This window comes from Aquarana catesbeiana, linkage group LG09 (genome assembly GCF_042186555.1).
Source record: "Aquarana catesbeiana isolate 2022-GZ linkage group LG09, ASM4218655v1, whole genome shotgun sequence".
NCBI classification, from domain to species: domain Eukaryota; kingdom Metazoa; phylum Chordata; class Amphibia; order Anura; family Ranidae; genus Aquarana; species Aquarana catesbeiana.
Genome location: NC_133332.1, coordinates 202,744,664 through 202,766,141, shown reverse-complemented (window position 1 = coordinate 202,766,141; position 21,478 = coordinate 202,744,664). Strand labels below are relative to the sequence as shown.

The following is a 21,478-nucleotide window of genomic DNA, read 5'->3' as shown; positions in this document are numbered from 1 at the left end:
CTTAAAGCTAGAAGGTTGGAATGTTAGATGAAAATAGTTTTGAGGCATGTCTGTGATTATTTTTTTTTCTACGCAAACAACTGAATGAACACCAAGAGTGGTGATTCCATACTTTTTTTCAAGGGGTTGTGGCAGTCTAATGACTTCTATCAGTGTCCGGCCGAGCACTGGTTAAAGCCTATAGGAGGAGTTTTCATTCTCCTCTGTCCTATGAGCCTTGAGGACCCCTGACCCTCTCTCTGGACAGTGCTAATTAGCCCTGCGCTGATCACATGCACCCCCCCCCCCCCCCCCCAAGAAAAGAAAGAAAAACTCTCTAGCAAACTGAGCATGTGCAGAGTGCCCCCAAGGCTCTGTTTTATCAGGAGGGTGAATTGTTGAAGAATGAGAGGTTCAGAGAAGACAGGATAAAACAGCCTTTTTACACAATGCAGAGGATTAACCCCTTAGGTTCCACAGTGAGTATAACAAGCATGCTTTACTACATATACAGACTGATTTTGCTGTTTAGTAACGCTTTAGGTTGTGATGCACTGTAGTGTGTGCCCATCAGCATCTACTCTACTTTACTCTACTCTAATAGCATGCCGTTCTAAATGATGAGGGAGCACACAGAATGACAGAAAGTACAGTAATGCACAGGTGTAGAGCCAGCCTTTACTCTGTGCATATTTCTAGAATCCATAGTCAGTGTGAAACTTTACCCTAGTCTTGGATACCTGTGGGAGTTACAGCCATACAGAGTGTTCACATACAAAGGCACAATAGCTGTTAAATGGACAAGTTTGGTGTACAACATCTAAAGCCTTGTATTTATTTATTTTTTAAAATATACATAGTGTGTTTCTGAGATGGAAAAAAATGTTTGCTTTCTATTTTCTTGGCATATCAATTTTCTTGAATTCTAAAAAGTGAAAATACAAAATCATGTAAAAAAAAAAACTGTCTAACAATGGAATAGTGCAGAAATGTACAACATAAATGCTTACGCTGCAGGGATGCAGCACGTGCCTGTAAACAATAATTGTAGAAATTAGTGCCATATAGCTTTTTCCCCATTTAAAAAAAAAAAAAAAAAAAAACTGCTGTAATAGAAGCAGCATTTCTTTGATGTAAGATCGACACAACATTATGCAGAAAGAAACCCTGTACTGTGGGGAAATATAGAGGTTGTCATTGCTGAATTCTCATCCTGAAGTTGCTAACTTGACTGGGTGTCACGCTGGTCCAGTAAGTGTAATACAGTTGTAGCCACTGATCCAGCGCAAGAATACAGATCAGGTGTACTGACTTCATGTCCTACAGGCTTGTATCATGAAACCAGAGGCAGCCTGGCAACCAGCATTTTTGAAAGGAGAGATCAGTAACCACTGCCCAGTATTTCTTTACCTGTCCCCTAGCATATTTTTCCTTTTCTAGCAGTCTTGTTAAATGTCTTGGCACCAACCTCATCCAGTGCCAAAAAGCTTTTAAAGAGTATCTTCAGGCTGTATGAAAAAAAAAAGTCGGCTATAGTCGACTGGCTTACCACTGCGCATGGACGAGCTGCTCTGTGCATTGTGATTGGTCCCGCCGGCTTCTGGGATCTGTGATATAACCCAGAAGGCTGCAGTAAAGGAAGGGAGGGGGAAGACTTCTGCTCAGATCGTCTAGGCCATGGTTCTCCTGAACGCCTGTTTGCCCTTCAGATTTTAGGGAGGCTGGACTTCTGCCCCACCGTTGGGGTCAGTGGGAGAAATTGTACCCCACCGTTGGGGTCAGTGGGAGAAATTGTACCCCACCGTTGGGGTCAGTGGGAGAAATTGTACCCCACCGCTGGGGTCAGTGGGAGAAATTGTACCCCACCGCTGGGGTCAGTGGGAGAAATTGTACCCCACCGCTGGGGTCAGTGGGAGAAATTGTACCCCACCGCTGGGGTCAGTGGGAGAAATTGTACCCCACCGCTGGGGTCAGTGGGAGAAATTGTACCCCACCGCTGGGGTCAGTGGGAGAAATTGTACCCCACCGCTGGGGTCAGTGGGAGAAATTGTACCCCACCGCTGGGGTCAGTGGGAGAAATTGTACCCCATCGCTGGGGTCAGTGGGAGAAATTGTACCCCACCGCTGGGGTCAGTGGGAGAAATTGTACCCCACCGCTGGGGTCAGTGGGAGAAATTGTACCCCACCGCTGGGGTCAGTGGGAGAAATTGTACCCCACCGCTGGGGTCAGTGGGAGAAATTGTACCCCACCGCTGGGGTCAGTGGGAGAAATTGTACCCCACCGCTGGGGTCAGTGGGAGAAATTGTACCCCACCGCTGGGGTCAGTGGGAGAAATTGTACCCCACCGCTGGGGTCAGTGGGAGAAATTGTACCCCACCGCTGGGGTCAGTGGGAGAAATCGTACCCCACCGCTGGGGTCAGTTTGAGGAATTGTGCCCTATCACTGCTGTCACTGGGAGAGATTGTGCCTCATTATTGGTAGCAGTGGGGGGAATTTTGCCCAAGGGCAAGATGAAAGCAGGCAAAGGGCTGCACTTTGGAGACCACTAGTCTAGGCAAACTGAGCATAAGTGGGAGAGGGTACCTGTCAAAACCAGGTACCAGCTACCCCAAAAAATTAAAATGTGCCAAAAGTAGGTAGGGAGGGGGTAAGTAGTAGGGAGGGGGCAGTACAGTGGAACTTCCCCTTTTGGGTGAAGTTCCGCTTTAAGCTACTGGATCTTCATTACAGCCAGGGAACCAACCTTTTCATTCTTTTTAAAGGAATAGGCTGCAGGGCTGTCATCTTGATCCTGGTCTCACAACCTAGAAAGTCATGGATGTGGGAAAAGTATGCAGGACTGGAGCTAGAATTTTACTGCAAGTTAGAAATGCCCAATCTGTAACAATGAGCACTGCTATTGCCTCCTAGGGGTATTTCTAAATGGGCTGATTTGTACCCCAACAGAGTATGGGGCCGTCAGATAGGGGTAAAATCAGCCTTCTCAGAATAAAACCATTAAAATTCCACACTGTGCTGTATGTACATCAGCTCACCAGCCTCAAAATCAGCATAAATGTAAGTGCTTTCAGTTCCTTGCCCCGAATAAGCATGTCCTTAGAAATACCATCATTAACATAAGTCGTGTAAGAATTTCTATTTCTACTGGGTAGATAAGTGTTTAGCTGATGAATGTGATAATCTTTACAAAGAATTGTTCCCTTTAAGTGCACAGCTGCCTTACCTAATGCAATAAAAGCTGTCTCTGTATGTACGCCTGTTGTGTGACTAAAGTGCAAGTAAATACTGTTTACAGGTAATGCCACTTCACATTACAGTGCAGAACTTGGACTGTCCGGTGTCTCTAGAGATGCTGTTCTTGTCGCGGACCAAGATGGACTGATTCCCATACTGTGAGTACCACATACTTTGACTCCGGCTCAGATATGTCCCAGGTGGCACCGTCTCCAGCTTCTGCTGTTGTTGCTGCCAGATGAGGAGGGAGGTGTCTCTGTACCGTAGTCTGGCGTAACCTTCCGACATGGCTTTTTCAGCCAATGGTACTCGTCCACTGCTCATCACCCTCCTGCAACGTATTATGTAGTGTCAGATCAGTTCTGAAGGCTGGGTCTTTATGAATTCCCTCCCTGCCCTTTAAATAGATTTACCAGGACAGTCCATACACAAGGGAGTCGGGGGTCGTTGTTATTATGACATTGAACCTGAAGAGGTGGGAAAGGGAGCCGTCCCTCAGTAGGTCTGACTGCAGCATCTCTCGGGATCTTTATGAAGGAAGTGAAATATATCTCTGTGTCCAGCAATGTCAGGATACCTGCAGTTAAACATAATGCAATGCTTACAACCAATGCTGCATACACATGGTATAACTGTAAAATGGAGATGGACATTCAAAACACACACAGACACCCAAAAAAGCATATTGTTTTACCACTATATACAGTATCTCAAAAAAGTGAATACACCCCTCACATTTTTGTAAATATTTTATTATATCTTTTCATGTGACAACACTGAAGAAATGACCCTTTTCTACAATGTAAAGTAGTGAGTGTACAGCTTGTATAACAGTGTAAATTTGCTGTCTCCTCAAAATAACTCAACACACAGCCATTAATGTCTAAACTGCTGGCAACAAAAGTGAGTACACCCCTAAGTGAAAATGTCCAAAATGGGCCCAAAGTGTCAATATTTTGTGTGGCCACCATTATTTTCCAGCACTGCCTTAACCCTCTTGGGCATGGAGTTCACTAGAGCATCACAGGTTGCCACTGGAGTCCTCTTCCACTCCTCCATGATGACATCACGGAGCTGATGGATGTTAGAGACCTTGTGCTCCTCCACCTTCCGTTTGAGGATGCTCAATAGGGTTTAGGTCTGGAAACATGCTTGGCCAGTCCATCACCTTTACCCTCAGCTTCTTTAGCACGGCAGTGGTCGTCTTGGAGGTGTGTTTGGGGTCGTTATGTTGGAATACTGCCCTGCGGCCCAGTCTCCAAAGGGGGGGGGGGGATCATGCTCTGTCTCAGTATGTCACAGTACACGTTGGCATTCATGGTTCCCTCAATGAACTGTAGCTCCCCAATGCTGGCAGCACTCATGCAGCCCCAGACCATGCCACTCTCACCACCATGCTTGACTAGGCAAGACACACTTGTCTTTGTACTCCTCACCTGGTTGCTGCCACGCGCGCTTGACACCATCTGTACCAAATAATGTTTATCTTGTTCTCATCAGAACACAGGACATGGTTCCAGTAATCCATGTCTTTAATCTTCTTATAGCCTAGGCTATGTTTATGTAGAGCAACAATTCTTTTTCAGATCCTCAGAGTTCTTTGCCATGAGGTGCCATGTTGAACTTTCAGTGACCAGTTTGAGAGTGAGAGCGATAACACCAAATTTAACACATCTGCTCCCCATTCACACCTGAGACCTTGTAACGCTAAGGAGTCACATGACACCGGGGAGGGAAAATGGCTAATTGGGCCCAATTTGGACATTTTCACTTAGGGGTGTACTCACTTTTGTTGCCAGCGGTTTAGACATTAATGGCTGTATGTTGAGTTATTTTGAGGGGACAGAAAATGTACACTGTTATACAAGCTGTACACTCACTACTTTACATTGTAGCAAAGTGTAATTTCTCTTTAATTACATTAAAAAAATTCTTATTTCTTGTCACATTAAAAGATATAATAAAATATTTACAGAAAAGTGAGGGTTGTACTCACTTTAGTGAGATACTGTAGCTACACCATCCAGAATATGATGTACTAATCTGGACACCCAACTAGAAAAAGATATAAAGCTGAAATTATGACAGATTTTACACAAGCTTGGATAAGGGATGTAAGTATGTGTGTGCCATACCTGTGGGATCCCCCTGGTAGCTGGAAATGACTTTAGTGGGCACCACTACTACAGTGATCCCCACCAGGTCCAATGCTGAGAATCGGGGCAGTGATGTCAAAATCTCCACCTTGTCCCATCAGAGAATGCTTTGCATTCATTGAGAAAATGCAAAGCCTTCTCTGAATGATCCCATGCCAAGCAAGTGACCTCCTGTGTTCAGAATGCAGCAAGGCAGACACTCAGCACAGGACTGGAAGCTAGCAGAAAACACTGTAGCACTGCCTACTACAAAAATCTCCAGCTTCCAGGGGGAATACCACAGATATGGCACATGCATTCTTACATTGGTCCATACTGGATTATTGTAAGTAAGTAAGAAATGCCCTGCCTAAACTTCAGCTTTAAAATGGACCTGAGAATTTAGAGTTAGAAAATTTATTTTGAGGACAAGTGTTTACAGCCTAGAGTTCAACTCCAGCCAAAACTTTGAATTTTGTTTTGGATACAGCAAAAAAGGGTTTGTGCTTCTGATAGGTTTATATTGCTGTATGTGCCCCCACTGGGGAGATAACCTCCTACTGTCAGGATGTGGAGATATCTGCTTCAACATGAAGAGAAACCATGTCAACCTTAACATGTCTATGGATGCTCTTCTTCTCTCAGAGGATGTGGAGATTGCTAACACAATGATGGATGGATAGTCTTTTCATCTGATGCCATTTACAAAAGTGAACATTTCCAAGGCTAGTACACACAGCAGTAACTTCATAATCTGCTTCATTGGCCATTTCAGAAAATATCCTAGTTCTGCCCACTGATCATGTAGAAAAAAAGGTGCCCTTTACAGGAAGAAGAAAAGTGTCTTTGATGTGGCGGCAGCAATGGTCAGCCTGGCTTCACCTTCTCTGTTGATGGCAGCACCCAGTAGGTTTTGTGACAGGCTGGAGCAGAGGCTTTCTTCATAGATTAAACAATATTCCATTAGTTGGACAGTTTATACTTGGCAGCAGGTTCTGAAAACACTGCCAAAGACAGGTTCCTTTACATAAGATTTCTGTGCTCTCTGTAAAAACGAATTGTCAGTAACCTTTCTGGGGATCTGGATCCACAGTACTGGGATAGATCTTAATGGATTTTGGGCTTTTCAGTCTATCAGATCACTAACCAATACCTGGGAACAGTAAGCCCCTGAGGAGGGAAGCTTCCTGCCTCCTGTTCTCAAACTGATGCATGCAGGCTGCAACCTCCTTACAAACTTGGATGCAGGCATAACCGACATACATATATGGAATTCCCATAAGGAACATACGAATCGCATCTCTCTATGCTATATGGAGCGCTGGGATGTGGACAGCCTTAGAGCTTAGGAGAATCCATCACTTACCATGTGACACACCTCCCAACTAGCCACTCCCTTTTATGTCGGTCCACCATTGTACAGACTTTTCTTGTTGTTCTTCAAGGCTCTGATGAAGAGGGAACCCCTCTGAACACATCAGCCCATTTTTTAGCACTTGCCCTTGTATGGGCATGTCTAATTCCAATGTGTATATTTGTAACCTAGTTTTTATGAATACGTAGATACTTTTTGTATATGAGCAAACTGTAACATTTTGATCAATGCGTCAGATCACGCTCCTTCCACCTCTTTCTTGCACCTCCCACCTATGATAGACAGCACATGTCCCGGCATTAGACAAGTGTGCTGTTTGTCAAAGGAGCCATACCAAAAGGCGGGACTTTATGAAGGCGGGCACCCTGCGATTAAAATTAGAGCTGAGGGGGCGTGGCCTGACGCATGGAGTGAATGGACGTGCTGATCTCCAGCTCCCGGATCCCTCGGCTCTACAGGGCATTTCAACACCGATTTCGGCTGTGCAAACGACCACCATGGGGAAAGCTAAGTACAGAGACCAGCAGGGAACAGGGGGCTCTCGTCCTGGAGGGGATTTAGGGAGCTTTTTTACACGATCCTCGGCCGCGGCCCAGCGCCGGCCGGGATCCAAGATGGCGCCGGCGCCTCCGTCCCCGGCCCGCTCCGAGTCAGCCCTGGACTCTATGGCATGCTCCCAGGCATCCCACCCTATCCCAGCTACACAGGATTCTACCCCCAGACGCTCCAGAAGCCGCTCTAATGCATCCTTAGGCTCTGAGGATGGATGGGATCTGGAATCACAGATGAGATCCCTGCACAGTTACATGCGGTCTCTCCCTACAAAGGCTAACTTTGAACAATGTGTTCACTGCATAGAGAAAACTTACAAGCAGGAGATCTCTGAGCTTAAAAGGGACATTGGTGTTCGTTTTGAGGATATAGAAGCCACTACTGAGACCCTCCATACTACGGTACAGACGCATGAGGAAATACTCAACTCTCACACAGTCATGCTGCAACACCTTGCGTACCAGCAAGATGACATTGAAAACAGAAACAGGCGTAATAATATCCGCATCCGCGGCATTCCTGAATCCGTGGAACCCAAGGACTTGAAAGCGGCGGTGACGGCCATTTTCAACCAGCTTTTACAATTGCCCAAAGATAATCCACTTGAGCTTGACCGGGTTCACAGGACCTCTGGCCCCAGGAACTCTGACCCCTCATTTGTTCGTGATACGCTCTGCAGAGTGCACTTCTATAACATTAAGGAATCCATCATGCGTGCCGCCAGTACGCAGGACTCTATTCTTTTCAACACTACCCCCGTGATGTTGTTGCCTGATCTTTCACGCTTAACTTTAACCATGAGGAAAGCTTTGAAGCCCCTCACACAGCTACTTCAATCACGCCAACTGAAATATCAATGGCGCTTTCCTTTCCAATTACGGGTGCACCATGAGGGTAAGACCGCCATTTTTCGCACGCTGGGTGATCTCCCCGCATTTCTCAGCACCCTGGAACTGCCTCATGTTTCTGTGCCGGATTGGCCCTTCACTCCTGCTACTCCAGGCCTACCATACATCCCACAGTGGCAAAAACAAAGTCGCAAATGCCGCCCTGGATCCTCGTCTCGCACAGATCCTGACGATTGATGTCCTCCAGACTGGCTGGTCGTTCATCTTCTTCTTTACGAAAGCAGGAACACCTCCTGTGTTATCTTGGAACCTCTGCAGATTTACCTCTCCGAGACTTCCATGATGTTCTTCTCTCCACCACATACCTTCTAGCTAGTTGTTCCTGTTTATCATTATCCTCCATTGGAAGGTCTTATTCTTTTTTAATTATTGTTACCCACATTGGGTTTTTTCTACAGAAGACACCAGGTTCCCTAGCCTTAAGCTGGAATAATGGATCCAAGCTAACAAGACTGAACTTACCCTGAATCACCAATCCTGCCTTTGCAGCCATTTCTTCCTTATCTGCCGTGAAGCCGGTCCCGAAGTGCATCCAGCTCCATATTGCTGGAGGTTTTCACCAACTGACCTTAAACTTTTATTTTCTCCTTCTCCAGGGACAAGTGCGCCTGTTAGCACATCTCTATTGCTCTCACGGCAAACACTAAAGTTTACAGTTATTTTGTTAACTCATGTTTTATCCCAATGTGATACTTTAATGCTTATACCCTCTACTCTTACCCATACAGCCTAGCTTATTTACATATATTACCTGCCCCGTGGGCCTTGGGGCTCCGGGAGCCCTCCCATGCTAAACACTAACCCCCCCTTAGGAATATTCGGTGCTCTTAACTGGCAACGTACCCTGGTTTATAGATGTCACCTATTCTACAGTTTTATGTATTTTGTTTTCTTATATTTTAGATTACATGGCACCACCTAGTGGTCTATTTTAGTACATTCAGTATAATGTCCTATATGCAATTGTCAGGGTCCCAGCCTCCTACTTCAGTTCTCCACAGAACATATGGCTTTACCTCTTTACTGGAGTTGGTTTCTGGGACCCTTCTTCTTTCTCTGCCCTTTTTCTCTCTCTCCATATCCTTTCTTGCTACTCCCCTTCTGCCTTATATGTCTCCTTCTATTTGTTACCTTGTCTCTCCCCCCCTTCCTCCCCGTCCTCCCTCCCCTCCCTCCCTTCTGCTGGCTGGGGACGTCTCACGAGGGACTCTCGTCATTCCATTTTCCTCCTCATTCCCAATACGCCCTCCCTAAAATGGCTGCTACTCCACCTCTTAATCTAGCTTCCTACAATTGTAGAGGTTTTAATGCCCCAGAGAAACGCAGCCAGATCCTCTATCAATTCCACAAACAAAGAACCAACATCCTCCTCCAACAGGAAACCCACTTCCGGTCTGGTTCCACTCCTACGATTCGTAATCGTTACTACACTTCCTGGTTCCACAGCACCAATCCGATTGCGAAATCTAAAGGGGTCTCTATTGCTTTTCATAGGTCCTTTCACCCTGAAGTTCTTGGCTCGTGTATTGATGACCATGGTTGCTTTGTGTTTCTCAAACTAAAAGTTAATAATTTTCTTTTTACAGTGGCCAATATATACGCCCCTAACACTGACCAGGCACGTTTCCTGTCATCCACTCTCACCAGACTAGCTTCTTTTGGAGGTCCATGCGTTATCGTTGGAGGTGACTTCAATGTGGCTCTTTCCCCATCTGCCGACACTTCTACGGGTAAGTCTTCCATAACCACGACCTCACTTTCCCACATCAGATCTCTTTTACACTCCCATCACTTAGTGGACGTGTGGCGCATACAACATCCTACAGACAGAGATTTCACCTACTTCTCTATAGCTCACAACTCATATAGTAGATTAGACTATTTCCTCATTTCCCAATCCCTCTTAGACACACCACTACAAACCTCCTTGGGGCATGCCCTTTGGTCTGACCACTCTCCCATTTACTTATCCTTTGCCCGGCCCCCACAATCACGTAGAGGGAATTCTTGGCATCTCAACAACAATCTTCTATGAGACTCAGTGTGTGTTGCTGAGGTCACTAAAGTGATCCAAAATTTTCGATCTGACCATATGGCGGATACCACCTCTCCACTTAATCAATGGGAGGCCCTGAAGTGCGTGGTCAGGGGTGTCCTGATACAAAACGGCTCTCGTCTGAAAAAAAATTAGATCTGATGACATTAGGCGCCTTCTGACCACCATTTCGGATCTGGAATCCCTTCATAAATGAACCTTGAACCCCTCTACTTTTGTCTCCCTTTCTAATTCCCGCCGTGATCTCCTCCAGCTACTTGACTCCCATTTTCTCATAGCCAGGGATTGTACCCGCAAATCTTATTATTCCATAGCTAACAAATCTGGTCAACACGGGTCATACACCCCAGAGCGCCACGAAGCCCCGTTCCCTTCATCACTAAGTCAGATCAGACTAAGGTCTTTGATTGCAGAGGCATAGCCACTGCTTTTAAAGACTTCTATTCTCAGTTATACAACCTCCCGCAAACATCCCCGCCCAGTCCTGTGCCTCCCTCCCAGGATCCTATGCAGAGATATAATAGAGACGGCGCTGCCCACGATCGACCCCCAGGAATCCGCAGACCTGGATGGCCCCCTGTTGGAGCCGGAATTCCTGGGCGTCATCAAGGGACTAAAACCGGACAAGTGTCCAGGCCCTGATGGCTACACCCCGAGGTTCTACAAGACCTTTGCACCTTTGCTGGTCCCGTTCCTAACCAAGGCCTTTAACTCCATTGACGATACTACTCTCCCCTCCACAGAGCTATTATCAGCTAATGTTTCCATTATACTGAAACCCAATAAAGACCCCTCCCAATGCAGCAGTTATCGCCCTATCTCATTATTGAATATTGATCTTAAACTTTTTGCCAAAATACTTGCTAACCGTCTCTCTCCCTCTCTCCCCGGGATCATACATAGAGATCAGGTTGGCTTTGTTCCAGGTAGGGAGGCACGGGACAATACCACCAAAACTATTCACCTCATCTCATATTCCCAATGCCATCATCAACAGGTCTGCCTTCTCTCCTTTGACGCCGAGAAGGCATTCAACCGAGTCAACTGGCGCTTCTTGAAACTTTCACTTGAACAAATCGGGTTGGGGTCCTCTTTCATTTCCAAAATCATGTCACTTTACTCTCACCCCTCTGCTTCGGCCTTGGTTAATGGTACGTGATGAATGATTCCATACAAGGCATACACATGCCATCCGCACACCATAAGCTTTCATTGTATGCCGATGATTTACTCATCTATGCTCGCCAGCCCCATATCACCCTCCCTTCACTTTTCATGGAATTCCAACGCTTTGGAAAACTAAGTAATTTTAAACTCAATATCTCCAAGACTGAGGCCCTCAACATCTCTCTGCCTGCATCTACCATGTCCGCCCTCCGAGCCAATTACTCTTTTCACTGGCAGACCAAGGGCATCACTTACCTGGGAGTGATAATACCGGCTAACCTTTCCAATCTTTTTACATTGAACTACATTCCCCTCCTCCCCCGTCTGCGCAAAGACCTAGCTTCCTGGGGGGACAAAACCATTCCTTTGTTTGGACGCATAAATACCCTCAAGATGGACACTCTACCCAAACTGCTTTATCTATTACCATACCGGTCATTATACACAAACTCTTTTTCTCTACCCTACGCTCTCTTTCCATTCGCTTCTTGTGGAATAAAGGATTGTCTAGAATTAAATTTAAATTACTCACATGGCCAAAACTGCAAGGAGGTACAGGCTTGCCAGATTTTGAGCTATATTACAATGCAACATTAATGGTGCGTATCCTTGAATGGTTCCCACGACCCTTTCAAAAAGCCTTGGTCATGGTTGAACAGGATATGTCCCCCGTTGATCTAAGGGCTTTACTTTGGGGTTACAGGAGCAACTTACCGGCTTTAGCCAACTCTTCTCCTCTAATTACAGCTGCCCTTGTGCTCTGGTGCAGGAGAGGACTATGTGAGATTTTGTCTTCAGACCCATCTCCTTTATCACCACTTTTTGATAATCCAGCCTTTCCACAAGGTATAGGGGCTCACACTTTAGGTTCTTTCCTCCGCACCTCCTGGCCACAAGCTCGTTCCTTCGTTCATGCGGACAATGGAACCCCAAATATCCCAACGGGAAACCAGTACTGGCTCACCTCCCTACACCTTACTACCTTCACCAAACATCTTTTCGGTTCCTCTCAGATCCATCGCCCCCTGACTGAATTTGAACACCTAAGTTCCCTTCAAGAATTACCTAGACATTTACTCTCACACATTTACAGTCTGATTCAGGCTCTCACATTAAATGACTTACCCACTTACACTAGAATGTGGTCGGTAGACTTGGGAAAGACCATCACCAGAGCGGAATGGCAAACTGCATTCCATTTCGCACACAAGTCCTCAATCTCTTGTTATTGCCACTCTACGGAAAATATTCCCCTCCACCCCATCTACCTGCTGGAGATGTTCTACGGCAACAGGATCGTACCTGCATGTCTGGTGGGAGTGTGATCGGATCCGTCCCTTCTGGAAACAGGTAGCCCAGGTTTATGAAAAAATGTATGACGATCCTTTGCAATTGACTCCTGAAATAGCCCTTCTCTCTATCCTGCCAGGATCGATAACCTCTCAAAAACGCAGTCTCCTCCGCTTCTTCCTATCTGCTGCTCGCCAACTTATACCTCTTTTTTGGAAGACAACGACTATTCCCACGTTGGCCCTTTGGACCTCCACTATGAATGACATTATGTGTATGGAGGAGATGTTAGCGCTAGACAATGATACCTACGAGAAATTCACAATATTATGGTCTGTCTGGCGATGCTTCTCCTCCTCAGATACGCTGGTTACTTTGCTCCCTGTCACCCCTACTCCGACCTCTTCCACTAATTTGAATGCACCCTGATCCCTGATTTATCCTTTTTTCCTTGCAACCAATAAATTAGAGTCCTTCCTCTCCTTTTCCAGCCAGCAGACCCCCCCCCCCTCCCTTCTACTCCTTCCCCTTTCCTTAACCCTGTTCGTCCTCCTATCTCTTATCCTATTTCTCCCCCTTTCATCTTCCCTCTTTCCATTTCACCATTTTGATGTTTGACATACTCTGTTTATATGATTTATTACTCAATAGCTGCCAGTATTGCTGTGGGCGATAGCCATTTGGCATGCTGACTGTTCTTTCACAGTATAATATTTTGTGTCAACTGTATTATTTTCTTTTGTTTCCATATACCAATAAAAATATTTTCAACTCTAAAATTAGAACTGACACAGCAGGCGATGCCGGCCTGACACCCACCAGTGTGTGGCACCCGGGGCGGACTGCCCCCCCCCCTCTGTCTCAGCACCCACCCTGGTCACCCTGGAGCAGAGGTATTGAATTAAAATTAGTGGTGGTCCAAACAGTAACATTTTCTTCCCGCAGAGGTCCGAATCGCATATTTGTGCGATGTCTCAGATCCTATCACAGTCCCCTCATTTTATATCCCAATCCCACTCTCACATCAGTGTTATCAGTCCCCCGCACATCAGTCACCCACTTCAGTTTCTCTTTACATTAGTATCCACTGTCCCCTTCACATAAACCTCCCCACACACACCACTGCCCCCTGATCCCCCAACAGCACTTGTCTGTCTTTACATCACGTCTCATTGCCCACTGGCCTGCTACAAATCCCCTACCCCCGCAGCATTGCCCCCCTTTACTTCACATGTTTGCCCCCCCCCCCCTTTCCCCACAGAATTGCTCCTCTTCACTCCCCTTCCCCCCCGTGCTATGGCTAGAATAAAGGTAGAAAATGCAGCTGGTAGCCCAATACTTAAGTACAAAACATATCGACATAGAGAAATGTGCAGAGCTTATGTAGCATTAAACATGAGATACCATACAGGTGAGACTCGAAAAATTTGAATATCGTGCAAAAGTTCATTTATTTCACTAATGCAACTTAAAAGGTGAAATATATGAGATAGACTCATTACATGCAAAGCAATATGGTTCAAGCCGTGATTTATCATAATTGTGATGATTATGGCTTACAGCTCATGAAAACCCCCAATCCACAATCTCAGAAAATTAGAATATTGTGAAAAGGTGCAATATTCTAGGCTCAAAGTGTCCCCCTCTAATCAGCTAATTAAGCCATAACACCTGCAAAGGGTTCCTGAGCCTTTATGGTCTCTCAGTCTGGTTCAGTAGGAATCACAATCATGGCAAAGACTGCTGACCTGACAGTTGTGCAGAAAACCATCATTGACACCCTCCATAAGGAGGGAAAGCCTCAAAAGGTAATTGCAAAAGAAGTTTGATGTTTCCAAAGTGCTGTATCAAAGCACATTAATAGAAAGTTATGTGGAAGGGAAAAGTGTTGAAGAAAAAGGTGCACAAGCAGCAGGGATGACCGCAGCCTGGAGAGGATTGTCAGGAAAAGGCCATTCAAAAGTGTTGGGGACTTTCACAAGGAGTGGACTGAGGCTGGAGTCAGTGCATCAAGAGTCACCACAAAGACGGATCCTGGACATGGGTTTCAAATGTTGTATTCCTCTTGTCAAGCCACTCCTGAACAACAAACAATGTCAGCAGTGTCTTACCTGGGCTAAAGAAAAACAGACCTGGTCTGTTGCTCAGTGGTCCAAAGTCCTCTTTTTTTCTGATGAGAGCAAATTTTGCATCGCATTTGGAAACCAAGGACCCAGAGTATGGAGGAAGAATGGAGAGGCACACACTGCAAGATGCTTGAAGTCCAGTGTGACTTTTCCAAAGTATGTGTTGATTTGGGGAGCCATGTCATCTGCTGGTGTTGGTCCACTGTACTTCATTAAGTCCAGGGTCAATGCAGCCGTCTACCAGGAGATTTTGGAGCACTTCATGCTTCCTTCCGCAGACGAGCTCTATGGGAATGCTGACTTCATTATCCAGCACCTGCTTGGCACCTGCCCACACTGCCAAAGGCACCAAAACCTGGTTCCATGACCGTGGGATTACTGTGCTTGATTGGCCAGCAAACTCGCCTGACCTGAACCCCATACAGAATCTATGGGGCATTGCCAAGAGAAAGATGAGAGACATGAGACTGAACAATGCAGAAGAGCTGAAGGCCGCTATTGAAGCATCCTGGTCTTCCATAACACCTCAGCAGTGAGCTTCCATATCACGCTGCATTGAGGCAGTAATTGCTGCAAAAGGGGCCCAAACCAAGTACTGAGTACATATGCATGCTTATACTTTTCAGAGGTCCGATATTGTTCTATGTACAATTCTTGTTTTACTGATTGCATGTAATCTAATTTTCTGAGATTGTGGATTTGGGTTTTTCATGAGCTGTAAGCCATAATCATCACAATTATGACAAATCACGGCTTGAACTATCTTGCTTTGCATGTAATGAGTCTATCTCATATATTAGTTTCACCTTTTAAGTTGCATTAGTGAAATAAATGAACTTTTGCACGATATTCTAATTTTTCGAGTATCACCTCTACATGCAATGTGACTTGACTTGTGTATATTAATTGTATTAGCAACCTTCACTTGCAGCAATCAAAATAATTGCAAAAAAAATGTTAAAATGCAATGAGTTCAGGGAATAATTAAACTGGTGTGGTTAGTATGTAAGAGTCCAAAAAAACAATTAATATGGATGTTAGGTCATAAGGGAAAGAGGTCCTTATAGCTATTCAACTCAGAAGTGTCAGCAGGAAGGGCTCAAGACCATCCAAAGATCCCAGATAGAAAAAGCACACCACCCTTGTGCAGCAGTTGGAGGCTTACCAGAAATATATGACCACTAAATAGTGCTCAGACCCACATTAGATCCGTATAAGATTTACAAGATTCTCTGATCAGAGTCTCAATATGTGCATCCTGGATCCCTATTACTCCCTCAGGAGCAACGGTTCATGGCTAGCAGCCTACATAAAAGCAAACAAAGCAGTCCCCATAGTGAAGTTCAGTTTGCAGGAGATTAACTTTAGTAAAAAACAGTATTGCCCCCCTCCCCCCACAGCACTGCTCCCCTTTCACATCCCCCTCCTCATATCACAATGTGCTCTGCCACCACACACACACACACACACCACCCCTGCCTTTCCATCCACAGCCATGTCCTTTTGCTTACCTTACACAGAGTGGAGAGCAGCCAGGAGGTACAGCAGCACTGGATGAAGGGCAGGGGGTTTGCCAAGGTTAACTTTTCCTATTAACAAGCAGGTGATTGGTTGCTAGTGTCCTACCATTCAATCACCTGCTAGTTAATAGGAGAAGTTAACTCATGCAGCTCCCGCCCTGCCCTTCATCCAGTGCTGCTGTGCTTCCAGGGCTCTCTCATTGCTATCCCCTGCCCTCCCGTTCACACCGCACTGCCTTGAGAATGACATCGGTGGGGGGCAGGGGGGAGGAAGGAAGCCAGGCTCCTAAATTGTGTGACCGCAGGACCACATGCCTGCCCTAGAGACTTGGGGCTATGGGCCCAAGATTTGGGGCTATAGCCCCAGTAGCCACCCCTCTTGCGACACCACTGACTCACCCTATGGTCCATGGCAACGAACCTTATTTTGTACAGTAAACGTTTATGGGGAACTGTGTCAAATGCTTTTGCAAAATATGTCTAGTGAGTGCTATCTGCTATTCAGTCTCTGAGCGCAGTTTTCATTTTTTTCTTTCTATCTCAGCTCAGGGCTAGTTTACACTTCCTTCAAAACATGGCTCTGGACACGCTTTGTTAAAGCTCTCTAAATGCCAGTGATGTTGCTGCATTATATAAAACTAAACCAGGGTTTGACAAATTTGCTTTGAATCTAGGAGCCAGTTAAAGTTAGGGGCCAGTTTTTTTTAGAGTGGTATGGATTGTCAGCTCCCGGGGTAAGGCCAGTAATTTTCACCCCCTAACCCTAACTCACAACGGAGCACCCAGTCAATAGCTCCAATGTAACACTGTTGCATCAGGGTTATGGGCTGGCCAGAAAGAGTAAGGCTGGCAACAGATGGCACTGGTTGTCACTGGCAGGTGGCACTGGTTGTTACTGGCAGGTGGCACTGGCAGGTGGCACTAGTTGGCACGTGGCACTGGTTGGTAGCACTGGTTTGGAACTGACAGATGACACTGGTTGGCACTGGCAGGTGGCATTAGGTGGCACTGGCATGTGGCACTGATTGCCAGTGGCAGGTGACACTGGCACTGAGATGGCACTGGCAGGTGGCACTGATTGGCAGTGGCACTAGTAGGCACTGGCAGGTGGCACTGGTTGGTGGTGGCACTGGTTGTTACTGGCAGATGGCACTGGCAGGTGGCACTGACAGATGGCACTGATTGGCAGTGGCGGGTGGCACTGGCAGGTTTCACACTGAGCTGAGTAACTGTGTGTGAAGCTGACAAGTAACAGAGAGGAGGGAGGAGCTGTCAGAATTGAGCTTAATGTCAGGGTGGGCGGGACGCGGTCGCTATCAAACACCACCCAATGATTGGGCTGCTTAAGAAAAGGGGCGGGGCCACATAACGTAGCGGCCAGCCCAGATCCCATCCCATTGGCTGGTGTTTGATAGCTGCTGGGTCCCGCCCACCCCCGACATCAAGCTCAGTTCTGACAGATCCTCTCTCTCTCTCCTCTGTTACGTGTCAATTTCACACACTCAGCGGCTCTGGCAAGCATCAAGCACCGAGTGTGGAGAAGGGAGGAGGAACGGCGGTCATTGTTAAATATCATGGGGCATCGGGAGTTGCAGTGAGTGGCTGGTGGCAGCCTAAGCGCCAGGGTGCGGTTTCCGTTCACAATGGCGACCTGGCGCCTGGGGTTTGTCGAGCCCTGAACTAAACTATTAGAATTGTTTTTTGTTTGTTGCATAGAGCTCTTCGCCCGAAGCATCAGACGGAACCCAGAGATCAGAGGGATCACCGCACCAGGACCGGACAGACGGGAGGTCAAGTGCTCACTCTACATGGACGACGTGACAGTGTTCTGTGCTGATCTGCGCTCCATCGACACACTCGCCCAGACCTGTGAGGACTTCGGCCAAGCTTCAGGGGCAAAGGTCAACTGCGGGAAGTCAGAAGTCATGCTCTTCAGAAAGTGGCTCCTGCCTTCTTCTGCACCCATTCCTTTCAGCATCAAGACGGACTTCATCAAAATTCTTGGGGTCTGGTTTGGAGCTGAGGGCGCAGCCCTGAAGTCCTGGGAGGAAAGACTGTCAAAGATGCGACAGAAGTTTGGACTTTGGAGCCTCAGAGAACTCACCATCGAAGGTAAAACACTGGTACTCCGCAGCGAGATTCCCCCTGTGTTGCAACACCTCGCCCAGGCCTTGCCCCACTGGGTTAACACCTGCAAGGCCTGGGCGAGGTGTTGCAACACAGGGGGAATCTCGCTGCGGAGTACCAGTGTTTTACCTTCGATGGTGAGTTCTCTGAGGCTCCAAAGTCCAAACTTCTGTCGCAGGGCGGTGTTTCACTTCATCTGGAGCTCCGAAATGGACAGACTGAAAAGGGCGGTTATGTTCAAGGAACCCCTCAAGGGCGGTAAGGACATGCCCGACATCGCTACCCTACTGAGGGTGTGTTTGGAACCTGAACTGAATGACTTTGTACCACAGACTGCTATCACACACTTCGGTGTGTTGAACGGACTATTCTGTGGAACTCATTCACAGGAGGACATTGACGGTGCCTGGCGGGTGCTGTGTTGCTTTAAGGACACTTTGTGGTGCGCCAGAAAGCGCCTCATCCACCAGCGGGAGAGGATGTCCATCGAGGACTGTCGCAGACTGGTACACAGTCTGCTCAGAGACTATCACTTGATGGACTTCAAGGAGGAGGAGGTCTGAAGATTTCCCCTTTCCTTCTCCCTTTCCCCCGTGTATCCTTTGGCAGTTCAATAAAGCTTCGGGTCTGTGAACTTTTTTTCTCCCTCCCCTACCCCATCTCCTCCACCCCTCCCCATCACACCCGTTGCCCATTTGAATGCTACTAGACTGTATGACCTGATTTTATGTGACATGTTTTTGAAAGTAATGCTCTCAGGGTAATGCGGCGTCATGCATGATGTGATGTTTCGGGGTATTATTACTCTGCACAACACATCAGGCATCATACCGCAGGATGAATGTAATTTATTTTGTATGCTTGGAAATGTATTGCTATGTAGTGTATTTATGCGCTGCGTCGCAGTACAGAGTGGAATGTACACTACCCTGTTGAAGTATTTGTTTTTTTGTATATTTTCTTGCAAAATAAAGTATACATTTTCAATCAAAAAATTAGAATTGTTTTTACATTTTAGAATGGGGTGCCTCAAGAGTGTTCATAATTTTATAAGGGTGCCTTGACTGGAAAAAAAAAAATAGAAACGCTGCTCTATATAATGGCTAACGGTTCACAGATCTGTCCATTGGAGCCTAGATTTAGGTATGGCCTTGGGGGACGTCACCCTGTGCAGCTGCTATATTGCTTTTCACGGCTTTCTGAATGTTTCATTACTTACAGAACTGTGAATCCCAGTGGTCACTTATAATAGTAATGAATAATGACCACCAACAGTAGGGGGGCTACAAATCCCGGGAATACAGTACATAGCAATGCAATGAAACCACAGCTGTAGACGAATTACAAATTCCAGCAATATGTTTTACAGCAACACAGAATGACCCCAAACCAGCTGTAGAGGGACTACAAATCTCAGTACTCCACTGTACAGCAAATCAGAATACTACCTAGCTATAGGGGAACTACAAATCCCAGCAATATGTTCTATAGCAATGCAGAATGACCCTTCAGCTGTAGAGCGAATACAAATCTCAGCAGTGCGCTGTACGGCAAAGAAGAATACTACCCAGCTATAGGGGAACTACAAGTCCCAGCAATATGTTCTACAGCAGTGCAGAATGAGCCTGAGCTGTAGAGGGACTACACATCTCAGCAATGCGCTGTACATCAATGCAGAATACTACCCAGCTATAGGGGAACTACAAATTCCAAAAATGTTTTGTAGCATTGCAATATCCCCCCCCCCAGTTGTGAGTCTCAGTAAAAATGGTGGTGGAGGGAAAACACATGCAAGTCCCCTCTGGGTGTACATGGATGGATCTGAGCCCTCCTCCCTCTCCACAGTACCCCCTTTAGCCCCCTGGTTACCCCTTCAGTCGCCTCCCCGCTGTCCTCTGCAGTAGTTCGGCTGCCAATCACCATTTGTTACCATGGTAACACTGAACCCCGGGCCGGTGCTCTCACCATTCTGTCCCCGGAAACAGCGGCTGAACACAAATGTTCCGGCGATGTGCAGCTCATGCATTGTGTATATGATCTGTGCATCCAGGGACTAATCCTAGAAAGGCTGTATCTCCAGGGGTCATGTGTACATCAAGTGCCTGAACACCCTGAAACAAACCTTCAATGGCTTCCACTGTTCCACAGCAGCTTTACACTTCTGAAAAGCGTTAGGAGAGGGCAGTAAAACTGTGGCTTAATCGCTTGTTTTTTATCCCCCCCCCCCCCCCCCCCCGTGATGAGAGAAGCATAAGGTTGGCTCAGACAAGTGTTTGGTCTGTGTTTATATTCCGTATGTAGTAGAAGAGTTTTATTTCTATCTATGGTCACAATGTAAAATCACATATTTATTTCCATATTGGATTTCTGTTATATGTAGCCCAATCTTATTATTTTGAACAGTCAGGACATTTGTAAACTTTGTGAGGATCCTCACACATTTAATTCCTTGAATTCTGTAACACGTAGTCACTATGCCCTGCGAGTAAGCACTGCTCTGTCACACATTGCGCAGAGTCGGTGTTCCGAGTAGGCGACCCGTCAGATTAGGTAACGCAAAGTGACGTTCCATCAGCTGCGCATGCGTTCCAACGCTACCAGGTTTGCTACTCTGACAGAACACCTGCAGTCAGAAGAAGGTGACAGCGGACATCTTACTACACCCAGCTACATCTTGAATTTAAGAGTAATTTTAGCAATAAAGTGAGTGTATATAAATAAATACAGTATTTTGACATCTGTGATGCTGTTTTGATGTTTCATTTTGAAAGCCTAAAGGTTTAACGGTGAGCAGATGACGCCAGTGTAGGAAGCTGGGGGAGGCCATGTTGGTACACTCCGCACTGCTCATCGCGAAACCTTTAGGCTTTCAAAATGAAACATCCAAACCGGATCACAGATGTCAACATACTATATTTTTTTATATACGATCACTTTGTTGCTAAAATTACTCTGGAATTCAAGACGTAGCTGGGTGTAGTAAGATGTCCTCTGCCTTCTTCTGACT

At 46.4% G+C, this 21,478-nt stretch overlaps 1 protein-coding gene across 1 annotated transcript; it reads right to left on the bottom strand.

The window, feature by feature from the left end:
- Positions 1-350: 350 nt before the first annotated feature.
- On the bottom strand, positions 351-20,471 carry BRD3OS (BRD3 opposite strand). The gene is made up of 2 exons (XM_073599574.1): positions 20,341-20,471; positions 351-3,792 (listed from the first exon to the last, which is right to left on the bottom strand). Exon 2 carries the CDS (start codon positions 3,537-3,539, stop codon positions 3,288-3,290), a length of 252 nt encoding a protein of 83 aa, XP_073455675.1. The 5' UTR covers positions 3,540-3,792; positions 20,341-20,471; the 3' UTR covers positions 351-3,287.
- Between the last annotated feature and the right edge of the window lie 1,007 nt (positions 20,472-21,478).